This window comes from Anomaloglossus baeobatrachus, unplaced genomic scaffold (assembly GCF_048569485.1).
Source record: "Anomaloglossus baeobatrachus isolate aAnoBae1 unplaced genomic scaffold, aAnoBae1.hap1 Scaffold_106, whole genome shotgun sequence".
Lineage (NCBI taxonomy): Eukaryota > Metazoa > Chordata > Amphibia > Anura > Aromobatidae > Anomaloglossus > Anomaloglossus baeobatrachus.
In genome coordinates, this window is record NW_027441876.1 from 89,882 (window position 1) to 109,219 (window position 19,338).

The 19,338-nt window shown below is 48.3% G+C and overlaps 1 protein-coding gene across 1 annotated transcript in view; it reads left to right on the forward strand.

The window, feature by feature from the left end:
• Positions 1-19,338, forward strand: part of LOC142260449 (uncharacterized) — a 141,303-nt gene that overhangs the window by 28,466 nt on the left and 93,499 nt on the right. Inside the window, exons 4-5 of the mRNA XM_075331926.1 lie at positions 5,677-6,359; positions 9,348-9,357. Of these exons, the coding sequence (XP_075188041.1) occupies positions 5,677-6,359; positions 9,348-9,357 (693 nt within the window). The remainder of the gene's footprint in view (positions 1-5,676; positions 6,360-9,347; positions 9,358-19,338) is intronic.

Consider the following 19,338-nt stretch of genomic DNA (forward strand, 5'->3'; position numbering starts at 1 on the left):
GAATCATAACAAATTCAACAAGCCATAAACACATGGACTCAAAGGAGCTATACTCCACACAGAACTGCAGGGAGTTCCTCAACAATCCACTAAGGGGTAAAATCCCTGCAAGCAAATAAACTGAAAATAACCACAGCAAAATGACAAACCCAGATAAACAAAAGAACCAGACAATAAATAAAGAGCAAGCACTTATCTGGGGAAGATGTGGTGTAAAGCAGGATCAAGCAGGCTAGAGATACAAAGAACAACTGACATCCGGCAACAGACTGCAATCAGAGCAGGACTTAAATAAAATTAAGACCACAAACCAGCAATAAAGTGTACATGCTTAATCTCTCATAATTTCTGATATTCCATATATAATATAATTCTATTAAACACTAGGACTATATCCAAATAGGGCATAAATCGTATCATACAATATGAAAAAGAAGAAGGAACAAACGATCGAAGCCCAATAAATTTTATACAAAAATAGTTTTTTATTTTACAAGTGATGATATAAGTGTTACAGTGGGCACAATTTATGCATCATATATATCATAAAATATACATTTAATTCACATAGCGGAACTATAAAGTTGTGACCACAAGATGTATCCCCTTATAGTATATATCCACCAGTCATACATATAGTGTCCATATTAATCAATTAAAAATTATAGTACTCAAAAATATCCAGCATATAAACAATATATATACCATTAATTTGTATACAAATGATTTAAACAGATAACCAGCCGGGATCACTATATATCAGATTTTACCCGATATTGATGTCAAAAAATTAGGTGATGAAAGCCTCCATATTATATGCTGGATATTAAGATTTTAGTCAGTGATACTGTACCAAATCTCAAAGAGGTGGATAATCTCATAAATTATAGCATGTCTATATGCTAGGATTCACCTAAAAGGAGATTTTATCAAGCAGGCAGCGGGGATCACTCTCTCATAATATAAACCACTTGGTAGCATGTGTTATATATTAGATCAGATGTCTAGATCCTGCAAGCCTCCAATCCACATACATGCTACCAAGTGGTTTATATTATGAGAGAGTGATCCCCGCTGCCTGCTTGATAAAATCTCCTTTTAGGTGAATCCTAGCATATAGACATGCTATAATTTATGAGATTATCCACCTCTTTGAGATTTGGTACAGTATCACTGACTAAAATCTTAATATCCAGCATATAATATGGAGGCTTTCATCAGCTAATTTTTTGACATCAATATCGGGTAAAATCTGATATATAGTGATCCCGGCTGGTTATCTGTTTAAATCATTTGTATACAAATTAATGGTATATATATTGTTTATATGCTGGATATTTTTGAGTACTATAATTTTTAATTGATTAATATGGACACTATATGTATGACTGGTGGATCTATACTATAAGGGGATACATCTTGCGGTCACAACTTTATAGTTCCGCTATGTGAATTAAATGTATATTTTATGATATATATGATGCATAAATTGTGCCCACTGTAACACTTATATCATCACTTGTAAAATAAAAAACTATTTTTGTATAAAATTTATTGGGCTTCGATCGTTTGTTCCTTCTTCTTTTTCAGGACTTAAATAAGCAGAGAGTTAGCAAAGGAAACACCCACTGCACAACCCACCTGGTCTCTGTCCAAACCCTTCCTGGCCACAAGAGGGAGCCTCCCATCAGCCAAGACATAACTAACATTCACAACACGCCGTGCACTGATCGGCTGCTGCATGACGCATGGTCTGATGAGATACAAAAAGCGACCGGGGATATGAAAAAAAAAAAAAAAAAAAGTCACGCCGATGGATCCGTTATGTGCATGCCTGATTAGTGCTCAGCCGCTGCAGGACGCACACACGGATGAGAAGCAAAACAACGACGCAAGCTACAGACAGAAAAAAAAAATCCCGCTGAAAATTGACCACGGATGCAGATATGTTATCTGCATCAATGATCAGCGCTCAGTGGGACGCACTGACGGATGCGGTGTAAAAACGAACAGGGAATAATGAAAAAAAAAAAATTATACTCACAGTACCCAGAAGATTTGCAAGAGGATCACTGACCAGGGGAACTGCAGGAGGAATACGAGGCAGAAAAGAAAGTGGACAGCTTCTTACAGGAGGGCAGCGGGCATGAAGTTGGACAGCTCATCAGAAGACCCAGGACGGACCCAGCGATGGAGGCAGATGTGATCGGGCCAGTGAAGACCTCGGACGACTCGGTGGAGGCAGGTAGGGGACGTCGGAGGGAGAGCAGATGGAAAGGGGGAGGGGGAGACCGGAGAAGCAGAGGCAGAATGGGAGCAGAATAGAGATCTCGGCAGGGGGGCAGATCTCGGCAGGGGGCAGATCGCAGCAGGGCGGCAGATCGGTGGGGGCACATTGGCAGGGGGCAGGGCCATCACGGGAGCGTGCATGGGGCCATCACGGGGGCGTGCAGGGACAATTAGGGGAAGCGCGCAATACTCACGTGGAGCAGAAGCGGCAATCGGGCGGTGGCAGCAGCGTTGGCGTGGTACTACAAGTACCAGCCACTGCACGCCGCAGACATGCTGGGGGAGGGCTTCCCAGAGCAACACAGGCCTGGGGAGGGCGGTCACCTGCAGATCAGACCGCTCCACTGCACGCTGATTGGAGCGATTGCGCGTCGTAGCATGATCGCTCCAATCAGTGCTGCAGGGGCTGGAGGGCGCCATGTTTGAGCTCCAGCTGTGACGTGCTGCAGCTTCTGCGGCACCTCATAGCAGGATCTCACAGTATCTCATTGGTTCAGGCATTTTTATAGCCGAAACCAGTTCGAACAATGTGGTTGGCGGTTCAGATTTGAACAGCCAATCACAACGAACGTCGATGGGGGGGTGGCGATGCCACCTCCCCTGGGGTCAAGCAAAGGCCACGGCAATCAAATGAATTTTACTGCCCGCGGTCGTGAAAGGGTTAAATAGGGAGAACAAAACTGAATAGAAATTAGCCCCCTGAGTCTCAAGGAGCCACAAACCACTCCACAGGACTGGAAAACAGTGTAAAAGACTCAGCTGAGGCTGAGCAACTAATTTCAGGTTGCCTCTGAACAGAGTCCCACGCCACCGCGGCTCCCTGCGAATGTGGGCCTCGGTTATCTGTGCTGTGTTCTGATCTATAGCTGCCAGACCTTGGACCTCCTCTGACTATCCATTTGCCCTGATCCATTATCCTCTTGATATTCTGACCCCAGAGCTGACTACGCCTTTGTCTTTCCCCTTAAGCTAGGGTCACACGTAGCGACGCAGCAGCGATCACGACGACGATCTGACCTTATCAGGATCGCTGCTGCGTCGTTGCATGGTCGCTGGTGAGCTGTCAAACAGTGACCAGCTCCCAGCCAACAGCGACGCGTGGAAGCGATGCTGCGCTTGGTAACTAAGGTAAATATAGGGTAACCAAGCAAAATACTTCACTGGTTACCCAATATTTACCTTGGTTACCAGCGCACACCGCTTAGCGCTGGCTCTCTGCACTCCTAGCCAGAATGAATACACATCGGGTTAATAAGCAAACCTTTGCTTATTTAGCTGGCTTCAAGAAGCTGCGGACGCTGGTAACGAAGGTAAATATCAGGTAACCAAGCAAAGCACTTCACTTGGTTACCCGATGTTTACCTTGGTTACAGCTTACCGCAGGCTGCCAGAAGCCGGCTTCCTGCTCCCTGCACATTCAGTTCGTCGCTCTCTCGCTGTCACACACAGCGATGTGTGCTTCACATCGGGAGAGCAACGAGCAAAAATAGTCCAGGACATTCAGCAACAACCGGCGACCTCACAGCAGGGGCCAGGTCGTTGCTGGATGTCACTCACAGCGACATCGCTAGCAAGGTCGCTGCTACGTCACAAAAAATGGTGACTTAGCAGCGACGTCGTCGTTGCTGTCGTTTTCTGTGACATGACCCTTAGTTCACGGCATGTTCTCTTTGTATCTAACCCCGGAACGTTTGATAACCCTGCCTCACAGCTTGTCCATGCAGTGACTAGTGTCACACACTGTTCTAATAAACCAGATAGATATCATTTAAATGCTAGGTACTCAGATTACCACTATATCTGCAGGTAAATAGTGTTTTTGTAGCTGCCAGGTTTTCTTTAACCCCTTCTCGATATGTAACGTATTATTACTTCTTGCGGGCTCAGAAGCTGAGTCTGCATTATTGGCAGCAGATGATGTCTGAGTTATTCAGTGGAGGTAAGCTTCACTCACTGCTGTTAACTTTCAATCTTTGACAGCAGCATTCGCAGCTCGCAGCCTATGGTGTACAACATTCCACATATCCAACGCCCCCAGCAACGTTATTGTTGGGTGCTTATGGGTCGCCATAATAGCTGGGGGTCTGCTAAAGACCCCTTGCCCTATATAAGGGTACTCCTATGATATCCACACCTAGATACATTCCTTCGGTGGTGTAGTTTTCAAAATGAGATAATTTGTGGGGTGTGATTCCACTGTTTAGGCACATCAAGGGCTTTACAAACGTGACATGACATCCTCTATTTCAGCCAATTTTGTTCTCCAAAAGTCAAATGTTGCTCCTTCCCTTCAGAGTCCTGCCGTGGACCCAAGCAGTAGTTTTCCATCACATATGGGGTATTGGCATACACATGAGAAATTACACAACAGAATTATATGGTCCATTTTTTTCACTTGGGAAAATGAAAATTTGTGGTTAAAGCAACACTTTTGTGGGAAAAATTAATATCTTTATTTTTTCCTTCCACATTGCTTTAATTTCTGTGATGCATTTAATGTGTACTTTGGCATTGCATTACTGCTGTAGGAATATTACAAAAAAGGGATAAATACATAGCTAATGTGAAAAATGAGTAAAAAGATAGGCATTGCATTACTGCTTTAGAGATATTTGCAAAGAGAGATTCTTAGTTTATGTATTGGCCAATCCATGTGAGCCCAATAACCTCGACAAGGTGATCTCATTATATTGGGAACCTAACCTTAAGTGCCTCTATGTGTGATTAAAAATCTGCATGTCTGGTTCCTAGCTAAATAAGATGGTGGACACACCCTGGCTATAGGGCAGCGTGCTTGGTCAGGTGCTTGTCAAGGTTATCGGGCTCACATGGATTGGACAATACATAAACTAAAGGCCCTGTCACACACAGAGAGAAATCTTTGGCAGATCTGTGGTTGCAGTGAAATCATGGACATATTGTTCCATTTCTACACAGCCACAAACCTGGCACTGATTGTCCACAATTTCACTGCAACCACAGATCTACCACAGATTTATGTGTGTGTTACAGGGCCTTAAGAATCTCACTTTGCAAATATCTCTAAAGCAGTAATGCAATGCCTATGTCGTTTTACTAATTTTTCTCATTACCTATGTATTAATCCCTTTTTTCTAATATTTCTACAGCAATAATGCAATGCCAAAGTATCCTTATATTATAGAGTGCCACTGGATATGCTTTTGTAGATATGTTTTATTGAATGTCATTTTGAGCATGTCGAAGGCTGCAGTTTATAAAATGATGTCATTTTTGGTATTTTCTGTCACATAGGCCTTTTAAAGTAGAACACTACACACTTTGTAATTTATATAGCTTTATGTGTGTCTATGTGTATGTTTGAGTTTATATTATTAAAAGCTTATAACTTCAATTTTTTTATGGCAGATGACGGTACCAGGAGTTCAACACAGAAAGCTAAGGGAAGTGAAACTCACAAAGGAGAGAAGCCATATTCATGTTCAGAATGTGATAAATGTTTTGCTAAGAAATCAAATCTTATTAGACATGAGAGAATTCACACAGGAGAGAAGCCATATTCATGTTCAGAATGTGGGAAATGTTTTGCTTTGAAATCAAATCTTGTTAAACATTTGAGAATTCACACAGGAGAGAAGCCATATTCATGTTCAGAATGTGAGACATCTTGTGTATCCAAATCAGAGCTCATTAAACATGTGAGAATTCACACAGGAGTGAAGCCATATCCATGTTCAGAATGTGGGAAATGTTTTGCTCTGGAATCACATCTTATTAGACATGAGATAATTCACACGGGAGTGAAGCCATATTCATGTGCAGAATGTGAGAAATGTTTTGCTGACAAATCAAATCTCATAAAACATGAGAGAATTCACACAGGAGTGAAGCCATATCCATGTTCAGAATGTGGGAAATGTTTTGTCTTGAAATCAAATTTTGTTAAACATTTGAGAATTCACACAGGAGAGAAGCCATATTCATGTTCAGAATGTGAGAAATGTTTTGCTCAGGAATTTGATCTCATTAAACATGTGAGAATTCACACAGGAGTGAAGCCATATCCATGTTCAGAATGTGGGAAATGTTTTGTTTTGAAATCAAATCTTGTTAAAGGGAACCTGTCAGCAGAAATTTCCCCTAAAACCTCACAGATTCCCCCTCTGCAGCTCGTGGGCTGCATTCTAGAAAGGTCCCTGTTAGTATTGTGCCCCCTTTCTGACCAAAAAAGAGAGTTTATAAAGAGGTACCTTTTTGGCTTCGGATTCTATAAATCAGACACGGGGGCGGGCAGCCTGATGGCCGTTATTCTGCCCCCTGGTCCTGTATGCCGCCCCCATCGCCGATTTCTATACTTTTGGACGCCGCCCACTGCTCCAGCCATCCCCGCGCATGCCCAGTGCCAGTCTCACGGGACTGAGCACTGTGACTGCTGGTGACGTGTGCGCAGGCAAGTGATTATGGGCGGGACTGTGACTGTTATCAGCAAGTACCCGCCCATAATCTCGTGAGCGCGCAAACCTCTCCAGCGTCACACTGTGCTCAGTGTAGATGCTAGACTGTATGGGCTGCTTCCAGGTATGACATCCCTTTGTCACGTGATAGTATTTTGAACACGCCCCTATCACGTGACAAAGGGACGTCATCCCTGGAAGCAGCCCATACAGTCTAGCATCTACACTGAGCACAGTGTGACGCTGGAGAGGTTTGCGCGCTCACGAGATTATGGGCGGGTACTTGCTGATAACAGTCACAGTCCCGCCCATAATCACTTGCCTGCGCACACGTCACCAGCAGTCACAGTGCTCAGTCCCGTGAGACTGGCACTGGGCATGCGCGGGGATGGCTGGAGCAGTGGGCGGTGTCCAAAAGTATGGAAATCAGCGATGGGGGCGGCATACAGGACCAGGGGGCAGAATAACGGCCATCAGGCTGCCCGCCCCCGTGACGGATTTACAGAATCAGAAGCCAAAAAGGTACCTCTTTATAAACTCTTTTTTTTGGTCAGAAAGGGGGCACAATACTAACAGGGACCTTTCTAGAATGCAGCCCACGAGCTGCAGAGGGGGAATCTGTGAGGTTTTAGGGGAAATTTCTGCTGACAGGTTCCCTTTAAACATTTGAGAATTCACACAGGAGAGAAGCCATATTCATGTTCAGAATGTGAGAAATGTTTTGCTCAGGAATTTGATCTCATTAAACATGTGAGAATTCACACAGGAGAGAAGCCATATTCATGTTCAGAATGTGGTAAATGTTTTGCTCAGAAATCAGATCTTGTTAAACATGAGAGAATTCACACAGGAGAGAAGCCATATACATGTTCAGAATGTGGGAAATATTTTGCTCTGAAATCAAATTTTATTAGACATGAGAGAATTCACACAGGAGTGAAGCCATAAGGGGGCTTTACACGATATCGCTAACGATATGTCGTCGGGGTCACGGAATTCGTGACGCACATCCGGCATCGTTAGTGACGTTGCGTGTAACAGCTCCGAGCGACCGCTAACTATCAAAAATACTCACCTAATCGTTGATCGTTGACACGTCGTTCTTTTCCCAAATATCATTGCTGGTGCAGGACGCAGTTTGTTCGTCATTCCTGAGGCAGCACACATCGCTACATGTGACACCCCAGGAACTAGAAACAGCACCGTATCTGCGTCCTCCGGCAACAAAGTGGGCGTGACTTTCATGCGGCTGCTCTCCGCCCCTCTGCTTCTATTGGACGCCTGCCGTGTAATGTCGCTGTGACACCGCACGAACTGCCCCCTTAGAAAAGAGGCTGTTCGCCGGCCACAGCGACATCGTTAGGAAGGTAAGTAGTGTGACGGGTCCGAGCAATTTTGTGCGCCATGGGCAGCGATTTGCCCGTGACGCACAAACGACGGGGGCGGGTGCGATCGGCAGCGACATCGCTAGCGTTTTTTTTTGTTTTTTTTTTTGGCAGGGCACGGTGGAGCAGCTGGTCTTATTTATGGCTGAACTAAATAACAACAATTTCAACATTAAATTGACCTATATTCATAGCAGCAGGTGCATTGACTTTTTGGATATTAATATCGAGGTGGATGCATTATCCACTATCCAAACTAATGTATATCGGAAATCCACCTCTGTCAATGCCCTGCTGCATGCTTCATCTGCCCTTACACCAGCCACAATACGCGCCATCCCGATTGGTCAGTTCTTGAGAATGAGGCGAATCTGCTCATCTGACCAGTCCTTTGAAGACCAGTCCTCGGGGCCGCGCGTGCGTGCTGGCGGCGATGCCGCTTCCTGGTTTGAGCAAATCTGGGCGGTCCGTCCCTGCCGCTGATGACTTGTTATGGTTAGCTAAGCGATGCTTCCTGATATCACAAGTGTGAGTGTCATCATCACGTGTATGCGTTCAATGTTCCTCCATGTCCGTTTTTTTGGCCCTCCCACCTTCACAGGTGTTTTGTGTTTAGTTTGGAGCATATGGGTATATAAACCTTGAGCTGTTGCATAAAACTCGTGCCTCTCCATCTTGAAAAAGCTGTTCCACCATGCGAAACGCGCGTTGATGTTTTCCAGGTTTCCCACTGGGGGTTTTCTAAGTGAAGGTGTTTATCGTGCTATATTCAAGTTTCAGATAATATGCTGTCCACTTGTGGGAAGTTTATAAGAATGGTATACCTACATATATAGAGCCTACATGCATGCTTGTATTCCTACACTTGGACACTTTAGCTTCATCTAGCTATCTGTGTACTATATAGCTCTGGTTTGTGTCTAATAATTGACACCACCTTCTCCCCTTCATTTTTGTGATAAACTTGCACAGACTATAAAGGCCCTGTCACACACAGAGATAAATCTGCGGCAGATCTTTGGTTGCAGTGAAATTGTGGATAATCAGTGCCAGGTTTGTGGCTGTGTACAAATGGAACAATATGTCCATGATTTCACTGCAACCACAGATCTGCCAAAGATTTATCTGTGTGTGACGGGGCCTTTAAGGTCTCACATCTGCCCGACTAGATTTTAAACTGCATTTAGAGACACTGTGGCTGATTTTATTTTAGGATTTACTGTAGTTTTCGGACTATAAGACGCACCCTGGTTTTAGAGGAGGAAAATAAAATTTTAAGCAAAAAAATGTGGTCATGACAGTGTTATGGGGCGAGGATCTGCTGCTGACACTGTTATGGGGGTAATGTCCCCAAATTCTCTACTAAGATACCCCATCCTGGTAATGATCCTCCTGCCTTGTATATGATCCTGCTATAAACCCCCATCCTGCTTATATACCCTCATCCTGCTCATATACCCCTATCCTGCTCATATTCCCCCATCCATCCTGCTCATATACTCCCATCCTGTTCATATACCCCCATCCTATTGATATACCCCCCATACATCCTGCTCATATTCCCCCATACATCCTGCTCATATTCCTCCATACATCCTGTTCATATACCCCCAATCCATCGTGCTCATATACTCCCATCCTGCTATATGCCCCCATCGTGCTCATATACCATCCTGGTATATGGCCTGTATCCTATGGCACAGAGAAAAAAATAAACGTTTATACTCACCTTTTGCTCACTCCCTGCAGCACCAATCATCTTCCTCTGTGGCACGCTGACCTGTGTGTGTGGAGCCGTTCCCCTGCAGCACGCGATGTCTTCCTGTCTGTGCCGATCAGCTGACCGGCACAGACAGGAAGAAATCGCCTGCTGCAGGGGGATGGCTCCACACACTGGGACGGGTGAGTAATGTGTACTGATTCACTGCACCCCGCGCTGATGATGACGCGCGGGGGGCAGTGAATACAGCCGCACATGATCACTCCAGGCTGTAATTGCCAGGGGTGATCATGCGGACCGGCTCTTTACTATGCGCGCGTCCCGGCTCGTCACCCCGCCCATCTCTCAGCGCCGGCTTCTGTGGGGGGCACAGCCTGCTCGTGCCCCCCATGACCCGTCCACCGCAGCACCCTCATTCCCGGCCGCATCCCTATAGTCAGACCATAAGACGCACCCCCCACTTTCCCCCAACATTTGGGGGGAAAAAAGTGCGTCTTATGGTCCGAAAAATACGGTACATTTTTATCCTATGCATTTTTGAATGACCCTCGGGCTGCTCTGGGAATAACTCTGTCTGTAACAATTTCGTCAGTGTAACAATTCTGTCGGTGTAACAATCTTTACATTCCCCGGATGATTCATTTTGGTGATGTTTTATTCATGCTTTTAATTGTCTATTGTGGTTTTTTCATGTGAAATAAAAATGTCTATTTTTGCACATATACTCGTTGTTCTCTTGTTTCTATAGGTTTATATGAGTAGTGCTGTCTGAGCTAATTGGTTTTTAACCATTTCTCAGCTGATTCGCTCTTGGTTCTAATGTTGAGAATTTTGCATTTAGTAAATATTAATAGACTTTTACTCTCTGTTAATAAAGAGTCCATTTTATGTCATTACGGTTGTGTACTTTTATAATGGATCATTTACAAACTATTCATCAATTTACACATTTTTTTTCATTTTAGATGGGGAGAAAATTTTTTTTTCTTTTTTTTATAGCCAAGTTGTACGCTTTTATTCATCCATTTGTGTATTGCTTTAATGAGAACAGAATCCATTTTGTTAATTCTACACTCCATTTTGTCTTTGTAGTGTCTGTACTGTATGGTGTAATGCAGCAGAGACCTCTGTTTACTTTAGATAAGGACTTGTATAGTTTCAGTTTCTTAGGCTATGTGCGCACATTGCGTTCTCTGCAGTGCAGAAAAGAACGCACCCTCTGGCAGACTGGACACTGCGTTTGTAAAATAAAATGCATCCGCAACGCATGCATTTTGGATGCTTTTTCCATGTATTTTGCATGCGTTTTGGATGCATTTTTGACAGCGCGTTCCCCCGGCAATTCAGCTCTGCTACATGCCGGCTGACAGCACACACACAGAGTCGCGCGATGAGAATGAACTCGGGTGAACTTCACCTGACTTCATTGTCATACCGCGGCTCTGTCTGTGTGTGGCAGCTTGATTAGCGGTCACACGTGAAGGACTCACCGGTGACCGCTAATCCCCTGAGTGACTGAAGTGAGCAGCGCGATTAGCGGTGCCGTCACTCAGATTACCCGCGACCAGCTGGAGTCCTCCACCTGAGACCGCAACTCAACTGTGACTTCATCGCTGATCGCGCAGCTCACTTCAGTTGCTGCATGGATCTGACAGGATCGGCGGTGTTCTACTGCCGCTCTTGTCAGCTTCATGTAGCAGAGCTGGATGCGTTGCGGGACCTCCGTGGATTATGTCGGACCTGAAGGGGTATTTGAGGATTTTAATAAAGTGGTGAAAGAGGGTGTTTGTTTTTTTTTTGTTTTTTTCTTATTCTAAATAAAGGATTTTTTTGGGTGGATGTGTTTTATTTTCTTTAACTTACAGGTTAATCATGGAAGGTATCTCGGGGAGACGCCTGCCATGATTAACCCCTTATTACCCTGATTGCCACCGCACCAGGGCAATTCGGGATGAGCCGGGTAAAGTCCCGGGACTGTCGCATCTAATGGATGCGACAATTCCGGGCGGCTCCTGGCTGATATTTTTAGGCTGGGGGGCTCCCCATAACGTGGGGCTCCCCATCCTGAGAATACCAGCCTTCAGCCGTGTGGCTTTACCCTGGCTGGTATCAAAATTGGGGGGACCACACGTCGTGTTTTTTTTTTAATTTTATTTATTTTACTGCACGATATAGACCCGCCCACCTGCGGCTGTGATTGGTTGCAGTGAGACAGCTGTCACTCATCGTGGGGACGTGTCTGACTGCAACCAATCATAGGTGCCAGTGGGCGGGGAAAGCAGGGAATACGTGATGTTTTAATGAGCAGCTGGCATTTTCAAAAGAGGAAATGCTGCCGTAGCTTTGTGACAGCCGTGCAGCGCCCGTGATCGGGGATCAGTGAGTATGAGAGAGCGGGAGAGAATAACCGATGGACAGAGAGGGACAGACAGAGAGAGAGACCGACAGACAGAGCGACCAACTTACATAGAAAGAGACCGACAGACAGAGGGAGATTCACCAACATCCACAGACAGAAATTGACCGATATTGACAGAGACTGAAAAGACCTGCATTTTGTTTGTCAAAAAAGCATGCGGAGTGCAACAAAAATACAGTCCAAGTGTATTTTGGTTGCGTTCTGACCCACATCATTGATTTCAATGGGTGGAGAACGCAGCTACAACGCACAAAACAAGTGACATGCTGCTTTTTTTTCTGCAGCGATTTTGGGCATCCAAAACGCTGCGCTTACAAACTCAGTGTGTGCATTGATTTTTCGGCTTTCTCATAGACTTTGCTGGGGAAGCTGAACGCATGCAATAACGCTGCAGATCAAAACGCAGCGTTTCCACGGAAAAAAACGCAACGTGCGCACATAGCCTGAAACCAGTCTTCTTTATTTTGTCCTTGGATCAGGTGCTCACTAGATAACATCACGGCATGTATAACATTGACTGGGCTCAAGAGCAGACTCTTGGTATCTTTCTCATAACAGGTCATTTCCTGACCGCATATATATCACTACTGCATGATTATCATCGACTGAGTTCAAGAGCAGACTCTTGCTATCCTTCTCATAACAGACCACGGAATTGTCAAACTGGTGACGAGGTTTACCATGCATATATTTTTTTGATTATACCCTGTATACATAGACAGTTTATTGAGAAACCAATCCAAAAATCAGTAAAACCTACATAGAAAACTCCACACATATATGCATAAAAATGAGATCTTTATTTCAAAACATAAAAACAATTAAAAAAGAGAAGTAGACATAAGATAAACCTTGGTCCAAGCGGTATAAAAGTAGAAAATAAACAATATTCCATAGTGTGACAATACTAATTTTAAAGTGCAATGTATTCACAAATCCACAAGATGGCAGTGCAATCCAAGGAAAATACTAAATAGACCAAATCCTCACAGCGTATGTCTCACTCCAAAGGAGTATAGATCATGGAAGAAACAAAGGCGTGGTCCCTGCGGTAATTATCTACTCTGTTTCTTCCATGTGACTATCTTTGATTGTGATCCCCATTTAATATACATCTGTCCTGGGTTTTTCCTCATATTGTTGATTGACCTCCCATGATCTATACTCCTTTGGAGTGAGACATACGCTGTGAGGATTTGGTCTATTTAGTATTTTCCTTGGATTGCACTGCCATCTTGTGGATTTGTGAATACATTGCACTTTAAAATTAGTATTGTCACACTATGGAATATTGTTTATTTTCTACTTTTATACCGCTTGGACCAAGGTTTATCTTGTGTCTACTTCTCTTTTTTAGTAGTTTATTGAGAAAGGCTATTGTATTAGCCGAAACGTCAACAACTGTTTTTTCTTTTGTTTCTTTTTTCATATGAAGAGCCATTAATAAAAGCAATCTTAATTGCAATGCGTATTTCTCTATCGTTTCATTGGGGGACACAGGACCATGGGTTATGCTGCTGTCACTAGGAGGCTGACACTAAGTAAACATAAAAAAGTTAGCTCCTCCCTAGCAGCATACACCCCGAGCCGGAGGCGGGCTCAGATCAGTTTTAGCTTAGTGTCGTAGGAGGCTGATGTGGGCCGTCTCGGCCCCCCTCAGCCATGTATTTTTTGCGCTTTTTTCTTTTATTCGGCGCCGCTCATCGCTCTCATACCTGTCGTCTTCTTCTCTGCAGGTATTCGCTTCACTCATTCTCCGCAGCCCCGTGGGTACCGCTCCCCAGGGTCGCAGGGGCTTGAGACTTCGGGGCCCTCTCCCCCGCCCGTCCCCGTGGTACCACTCCCGGGGGTGCGCGTGTGGGCAGGTTGTTTTGTGGGCACCCCTGATTCGCCCTGAGGTATCACCCCAAAGGGCGTTCAGGGGAGTACAGCAGGGATGGATCCTCCGCAGCGTGTGTGTGATAGATGGGGCCCTGTCACGCTGCATTCTCCTGGAGGGGGCTGTCTACCCCCATCATGATGTCCACTACCCTGCCTTCAGCACGCTCTCACAGGCAGGGCCAGGGAGCCCTGCCTGCACCGCATCCATCGCTGAGCCGGCGCCGCCGATTGCAGGTAGGACCGACTTCCCTGCTCTTTCCCCCGGCCCTCTCCATAAATTTAGTCCCCGGTCTGGGCCTAGTCACTCCTGCGTCCTAGCCACGCCCCCGCTGCAGCGCTATTGGCCGCCGGTCGTCTCCCTCTGTACCTCCCACTGCTCTGCCTCCTGGCTGATGGTGGGGGCTGTGAATCCTCCTGGTTTTTTCGCGCCGGAATCCTGCTCCTCCCCCAGCCTCCTCCAGCGTCCCCTCGCCATTTTAGTCTGCCTCTGGTCCCCTGAGGCTGCAGCGCGCCGGCGTTCTGATTTTTCTGGCCAGCTCATTCCTGGACTCCACTTCTGGACTGGTGGGCAGCACGCAGGACCTGGGTAAGCTCTGCTCCTAAGGAGTAGCCCTCACTAGGTAGCATTCTCTGAGTTTAGGGACGAGTTAACCCTCTCCTGTCTCCTTCCTAGCAGCCACCAGGGAGAGTACCTGTTTGCACCATGCCTAAGGCTAAGCCCACCCAATCCAAGCAGGCCCCCTTTGCACTATTTTTTGCATGCTCCTCCTGCAGCTCCAAATTTTCCCAGGGTCAGGACGCCCCACTATGCTCCGTCTGTTCTACAGACACGCAGCCTCCGCAGAACTCCGCGGCCGACGTTTCTGATACCGCAGACGCCACAGCGCCATATGCTGCAGGGCCCTGCGTCCCGCCCCCCCCCCCCGACTGGCTAGCGTCCCTGTCCCAGTCCGTAGATTCCCTCTCTGAGGCTTCTCGGACCATCGCGCAAGCTCTACGCCTGCTGCCGACGCTCGCCCAGATTCCCGCAGACCCGGCGCAATTTCCTCCGGAGCAGGTGAGCCCCATTGCAGGGTCCTCCTCTGCTGCTCAGAAACGGACCCGCCAGGTCTCGTCCTCAGACTCTTCCCAGGTTTCACCTTCATCCCCAGGTCCAGACCGTCAGTCCTCCAGGGAGGCTTCTGACTGCTCCGAGGATGATTCCGATGCGGTACCCCTGCAGGACTCAGAGCAGGCAGCCGATATCCGGCACATGGTAAATAGCCTGATAGAAGCAGTAAACCAGACCTTGAAGGTACAGGTGGACCCAGTCTCCTCCCAGAGCACCCAGATCTCCTTTAAGCGGGTGAAGCGGGCCCAGAACACATTCAGCGGACATCCAGAATTCGCTGAGTTACTGCGCAGCCACAGGCAACAGCCGGACAGGGTATTTACCAGCGGTAAGTCCATCGATTTGCATTATCCCTTTCCTGAGGGTCTTAGAAAGGATTGGGCAGGTTCCCCTGTGGTCGACCCCCCAATCTCCCGCCTGTCTTCTCACACAGTCCTTCCACTCACTAACGGTACGTCTCTCAAAGACCCTACGGACCGTACTATTGACAGGTTGGCCCGTTCCGCCTTCAAGGCAGCGGGCTCATCCCTCTCTCCGGCCTTCGCCTCGGTTTGGGTTGCGAAGGCCCTGATGTCCTGGGCGGACACGCTACGCTGCGGTCTCCGCGCCATTCCTGCCAATCTGGACCTGGTTCCCATCGCCTCGCAGATTTCCCTCGCGGGTGAGTACTTGCTCAATGCAGCCCTGGCGTCTGCAAGTTGCGCGACCCAGGCCGCCAGCAACAATGTGGCCATCCGTCGAGCCCTTTGGCTCCGGTCCTGGAACGCGGATGCGGCCTCTAAGAAGTCACTAACTTCCCTGCCCTTCCTAGGGGAGCGTCTCTTCGGAGATAGGCTGGACCAGCTGATCTCCGATGCAACGGGAGGAAAGAGTACATCTCTCCCCCAATTGCTTCCCAAGCGCTTCCAGAATCGGCGCCCCACCGCTCGTTTCCGGCCCTTTCGCAGCTTCAGCTCCAATCCCCAGCCGCGGAAAAGCCGCTCTCCTCCGAGAGACAGGAAGACCCCGTCATTCAAGACCAATCCCGCCTGGCGTTCACGCCCCCGCCAGTCCACGAGATCCTCTTCCGGTTACCGCCGTCGTTCATCCAAGTGACTCGTGGTCGGCGCGCAACAGCGCCAGACTTGTGGGAGGGCGTCTGTCTCGTTTTCAGCATGTGTGGATCCCCCTGACCGCCGATGCCTGGGTCAGAGAGATCATCACATCAAGCTACAAAATAGAATTCGAGGGAAAGCCACCGAGACGTTTTTTCCTATCTCGCCCCCCCGAGTCTACCGCGCGGGCTCGCGCGTTCTTTCACTCCATAGACTCCCTCTTCCGAACCGGAGTCGTGGTACCAGTCCCTCCCGCAGAGCGTTTTAAGGGGTTCTATTCCAACCTTTTCGTGGTCCCCAAAAAGGACGGCTCTGTCCGTCCCGTCCTCGACCTAAAGCTTCTGAACAGGTCGGTGAGACCTCGGCCGTTTCGAATGGAGTCACTCCGGTCCGTCATCGCGTCCATGGAGGTAGGCGAATTCCTGGCATCGCTGGATATTCAAGACGCCTATCTTCACGTCCCGATAGCCACCTCTCACCAACAGTTCCTCCGTTTTGCGATAGCGGAAGATCACTTCCAGTTCACGCCTCTTCCCTTCGGCCTCGCATCCGCACCCAGGGTCTTTACGAAGATCATGGCTGCTACCATGTCCGTCCTGCATGCCAGGGGTGTCATGGTCATCCCGTACTTGGATGATATGTTGATAAAGGGCTCTTCCTTTGAGGACTGTCGTCTTGGGGTTCAGGTCACGATCGACACCCTTTCACGGTTAGGGTGGCTGATAAATCGGAAGAAGTCCTCTCTGATCCCGGCCCGTCGGATCACCTTTTTAGGCATGGTATTCGATACCATCCAAGGGCGAGTTTTCCTCACACAGGAGAAGATCTCCTCCCTACAACGAGGACTCCGCGCTCTCCGGCGTCAGCGCCAAGTGTCCATCAGGTTCGGCATGCGAGTCCTCGGTCGTATGGTGGCGGCGATGGAAGCGGTACCCTTTGCACAGTTCCATCTCCGGCCCCTCCAGCTGGCCTTGCTGAAGAAGTGGGACAGATCTCCCTTTTCTCTGGACCGCAGGTTTCATCTTTCGCCGGAGACCCGCCACTCCCTCCGTTGGTGGCTCAATCAGCGCAACCTCGCATCAGGGAGGTCTTTCCTCCCGCTCCACTGGAAGATAGTGACCACCGACGCCAGTCTCCAGGGCTGGGGAGCAGTGTTTCGACATCACACAGCGCAGGGCCGATGGTCACCGAGAGAGAGTTGCCTCCAGATCAACATTTTGGAGATAAGAGCCATCCGGCTAGCCTTGCAGCAGTTTCGGCACCTCGTACAGGGTTGCCCGGTCAGGATCCAGTCGGACAATGCGACGGCGGTGGCGTACATCAACCACCAAGGCGGCACAAGAAGTGTCGGGGCGATGCGAGAAGTCAAGAAGATCTTGCACTGGGCCGAGTGTCATCACTCCCTGATCTCAGCGGTACACATCCCAGGCGTGGACAATTGGGCGGCGGACTTCCTCAGCAGGGAAGGCCTCGCCTCCGGAGAATGGTCCCTCAACCGGGAAGTCTTCAACCAGATCTGCGACAGATGGGGAGTTCCGGACGTGGACCTAATGGCCTCCCGGTTCAACCGTCAGGTTCCGCACTTTGTAGCGCGGTGCCGCGACCGCTTGGCTTTAGGAGTCGACGCCCTCACCCTGTCATGGAGCCAGTTCAGTCTCCCGTACATCTTCCCTCCGCTCCCTCTAATTCCGAGGGTCCTCAAGAAGATCAAGGCGGAAGGGATACCGGTCATCCTAGTGGCTCCGGACTGGCCCAGGCGAGCATGGTTCGCAGAACTAACTCAGCTCCTCGCAGACGCTCCGTGGCGCCTTCCAGACCGTCCAGATCTCCTGCAGCAGGGGCCTCTCTTCCATCAGAACTCACAGGTCCTAAATGTGACGGCCTGGCCATTGAATCCTGAGTTCTAGCTAAGGCTGGTTTTTCCTCAAGAGTGATTCAGACAATGATTAGGGCCAGGAAGCCATCTTCATCAAAGATTTACCACCGCACGTGGAAGGTTTTCTTCAGGTGGTGTGAAGAGCAGAATATTTCTTCTCCTCTCGCCTTCTCCCTTCCTTCCCTATTGGCATTCTTGCAGTCAGGCCTAGATGCGGGTCTCTCGCTCGCAACACTAAAAGGCCAGATATCGGCGTTATCAATCCTGTTTCAGAAGCCACTGGCCGCTCGTTCACAGGTTAAGACCTTCATCCAGGGAGTGGCCCACCTGGCACCGCCGTACCGGCGGCCTCTAGAACCGTGGGACCTTAATCTAGTCCTAGGGTCACTTCAGGGCTCCCCATTCGAGCCCTTGCGAGAATCTTCCCTTTCTCACCTGTCTTGGAAGGTGGTGTTTCTTGTTGCCATCACTTCTATTCGCAGGACGTCAGAGCTGGCAGCTCTCTCTTGTCGTTCCCCCTTTTTGATTTTTCACCAGGACAAAGCGGTTCTCCGGCCAGATCCCGCTTTTCTCCCAAAGGTGGTCTCCCCGTTCCATCTTAACGAGGAAATCGTCCTTCCGTCCTTCTGTCCTGGCCCCTCTCACAGCTTGGAGAGGTCCTTGCACACCCTGGACCTAGTGCGTGCACTTAGAATTTATGTCTCCAGAACCGTGCCGTTCCGCAAGTCAGATGGTCTGTTTGTTCTCCCTTCTGGTCCCAAGAAGGGTGAATCGGCATCCAAGGCCACAATTGCCAGATGGATCCGTTCCGCCATATCAGAGGCCTATCGGATTCGGGACAAGTCTCCGCCGCGGGGGGTAAAGGCGCACTCTACCCGCGCAGTGGGAGCCTCTTGGGCGATTAGGCATCAGGCGTCGGCCGACCAGGTCTGCAAGGCCGCCACCTGGTCTAGCCTGCACACCTTTACTAGGTTCTACCAGGTTCACACCCAAGCATCGGCAGATGCTATTTTTGGGAGAAAGGTCTTGCAGGCAGCAGTTGCACACCTGTAATAGGGTGGCAGCATTCAATTATAGTGCAAGCCCGCCGAGGGAGGTTGTTGTTTTTCTTCCTCTGCGGGTTTTTCGGT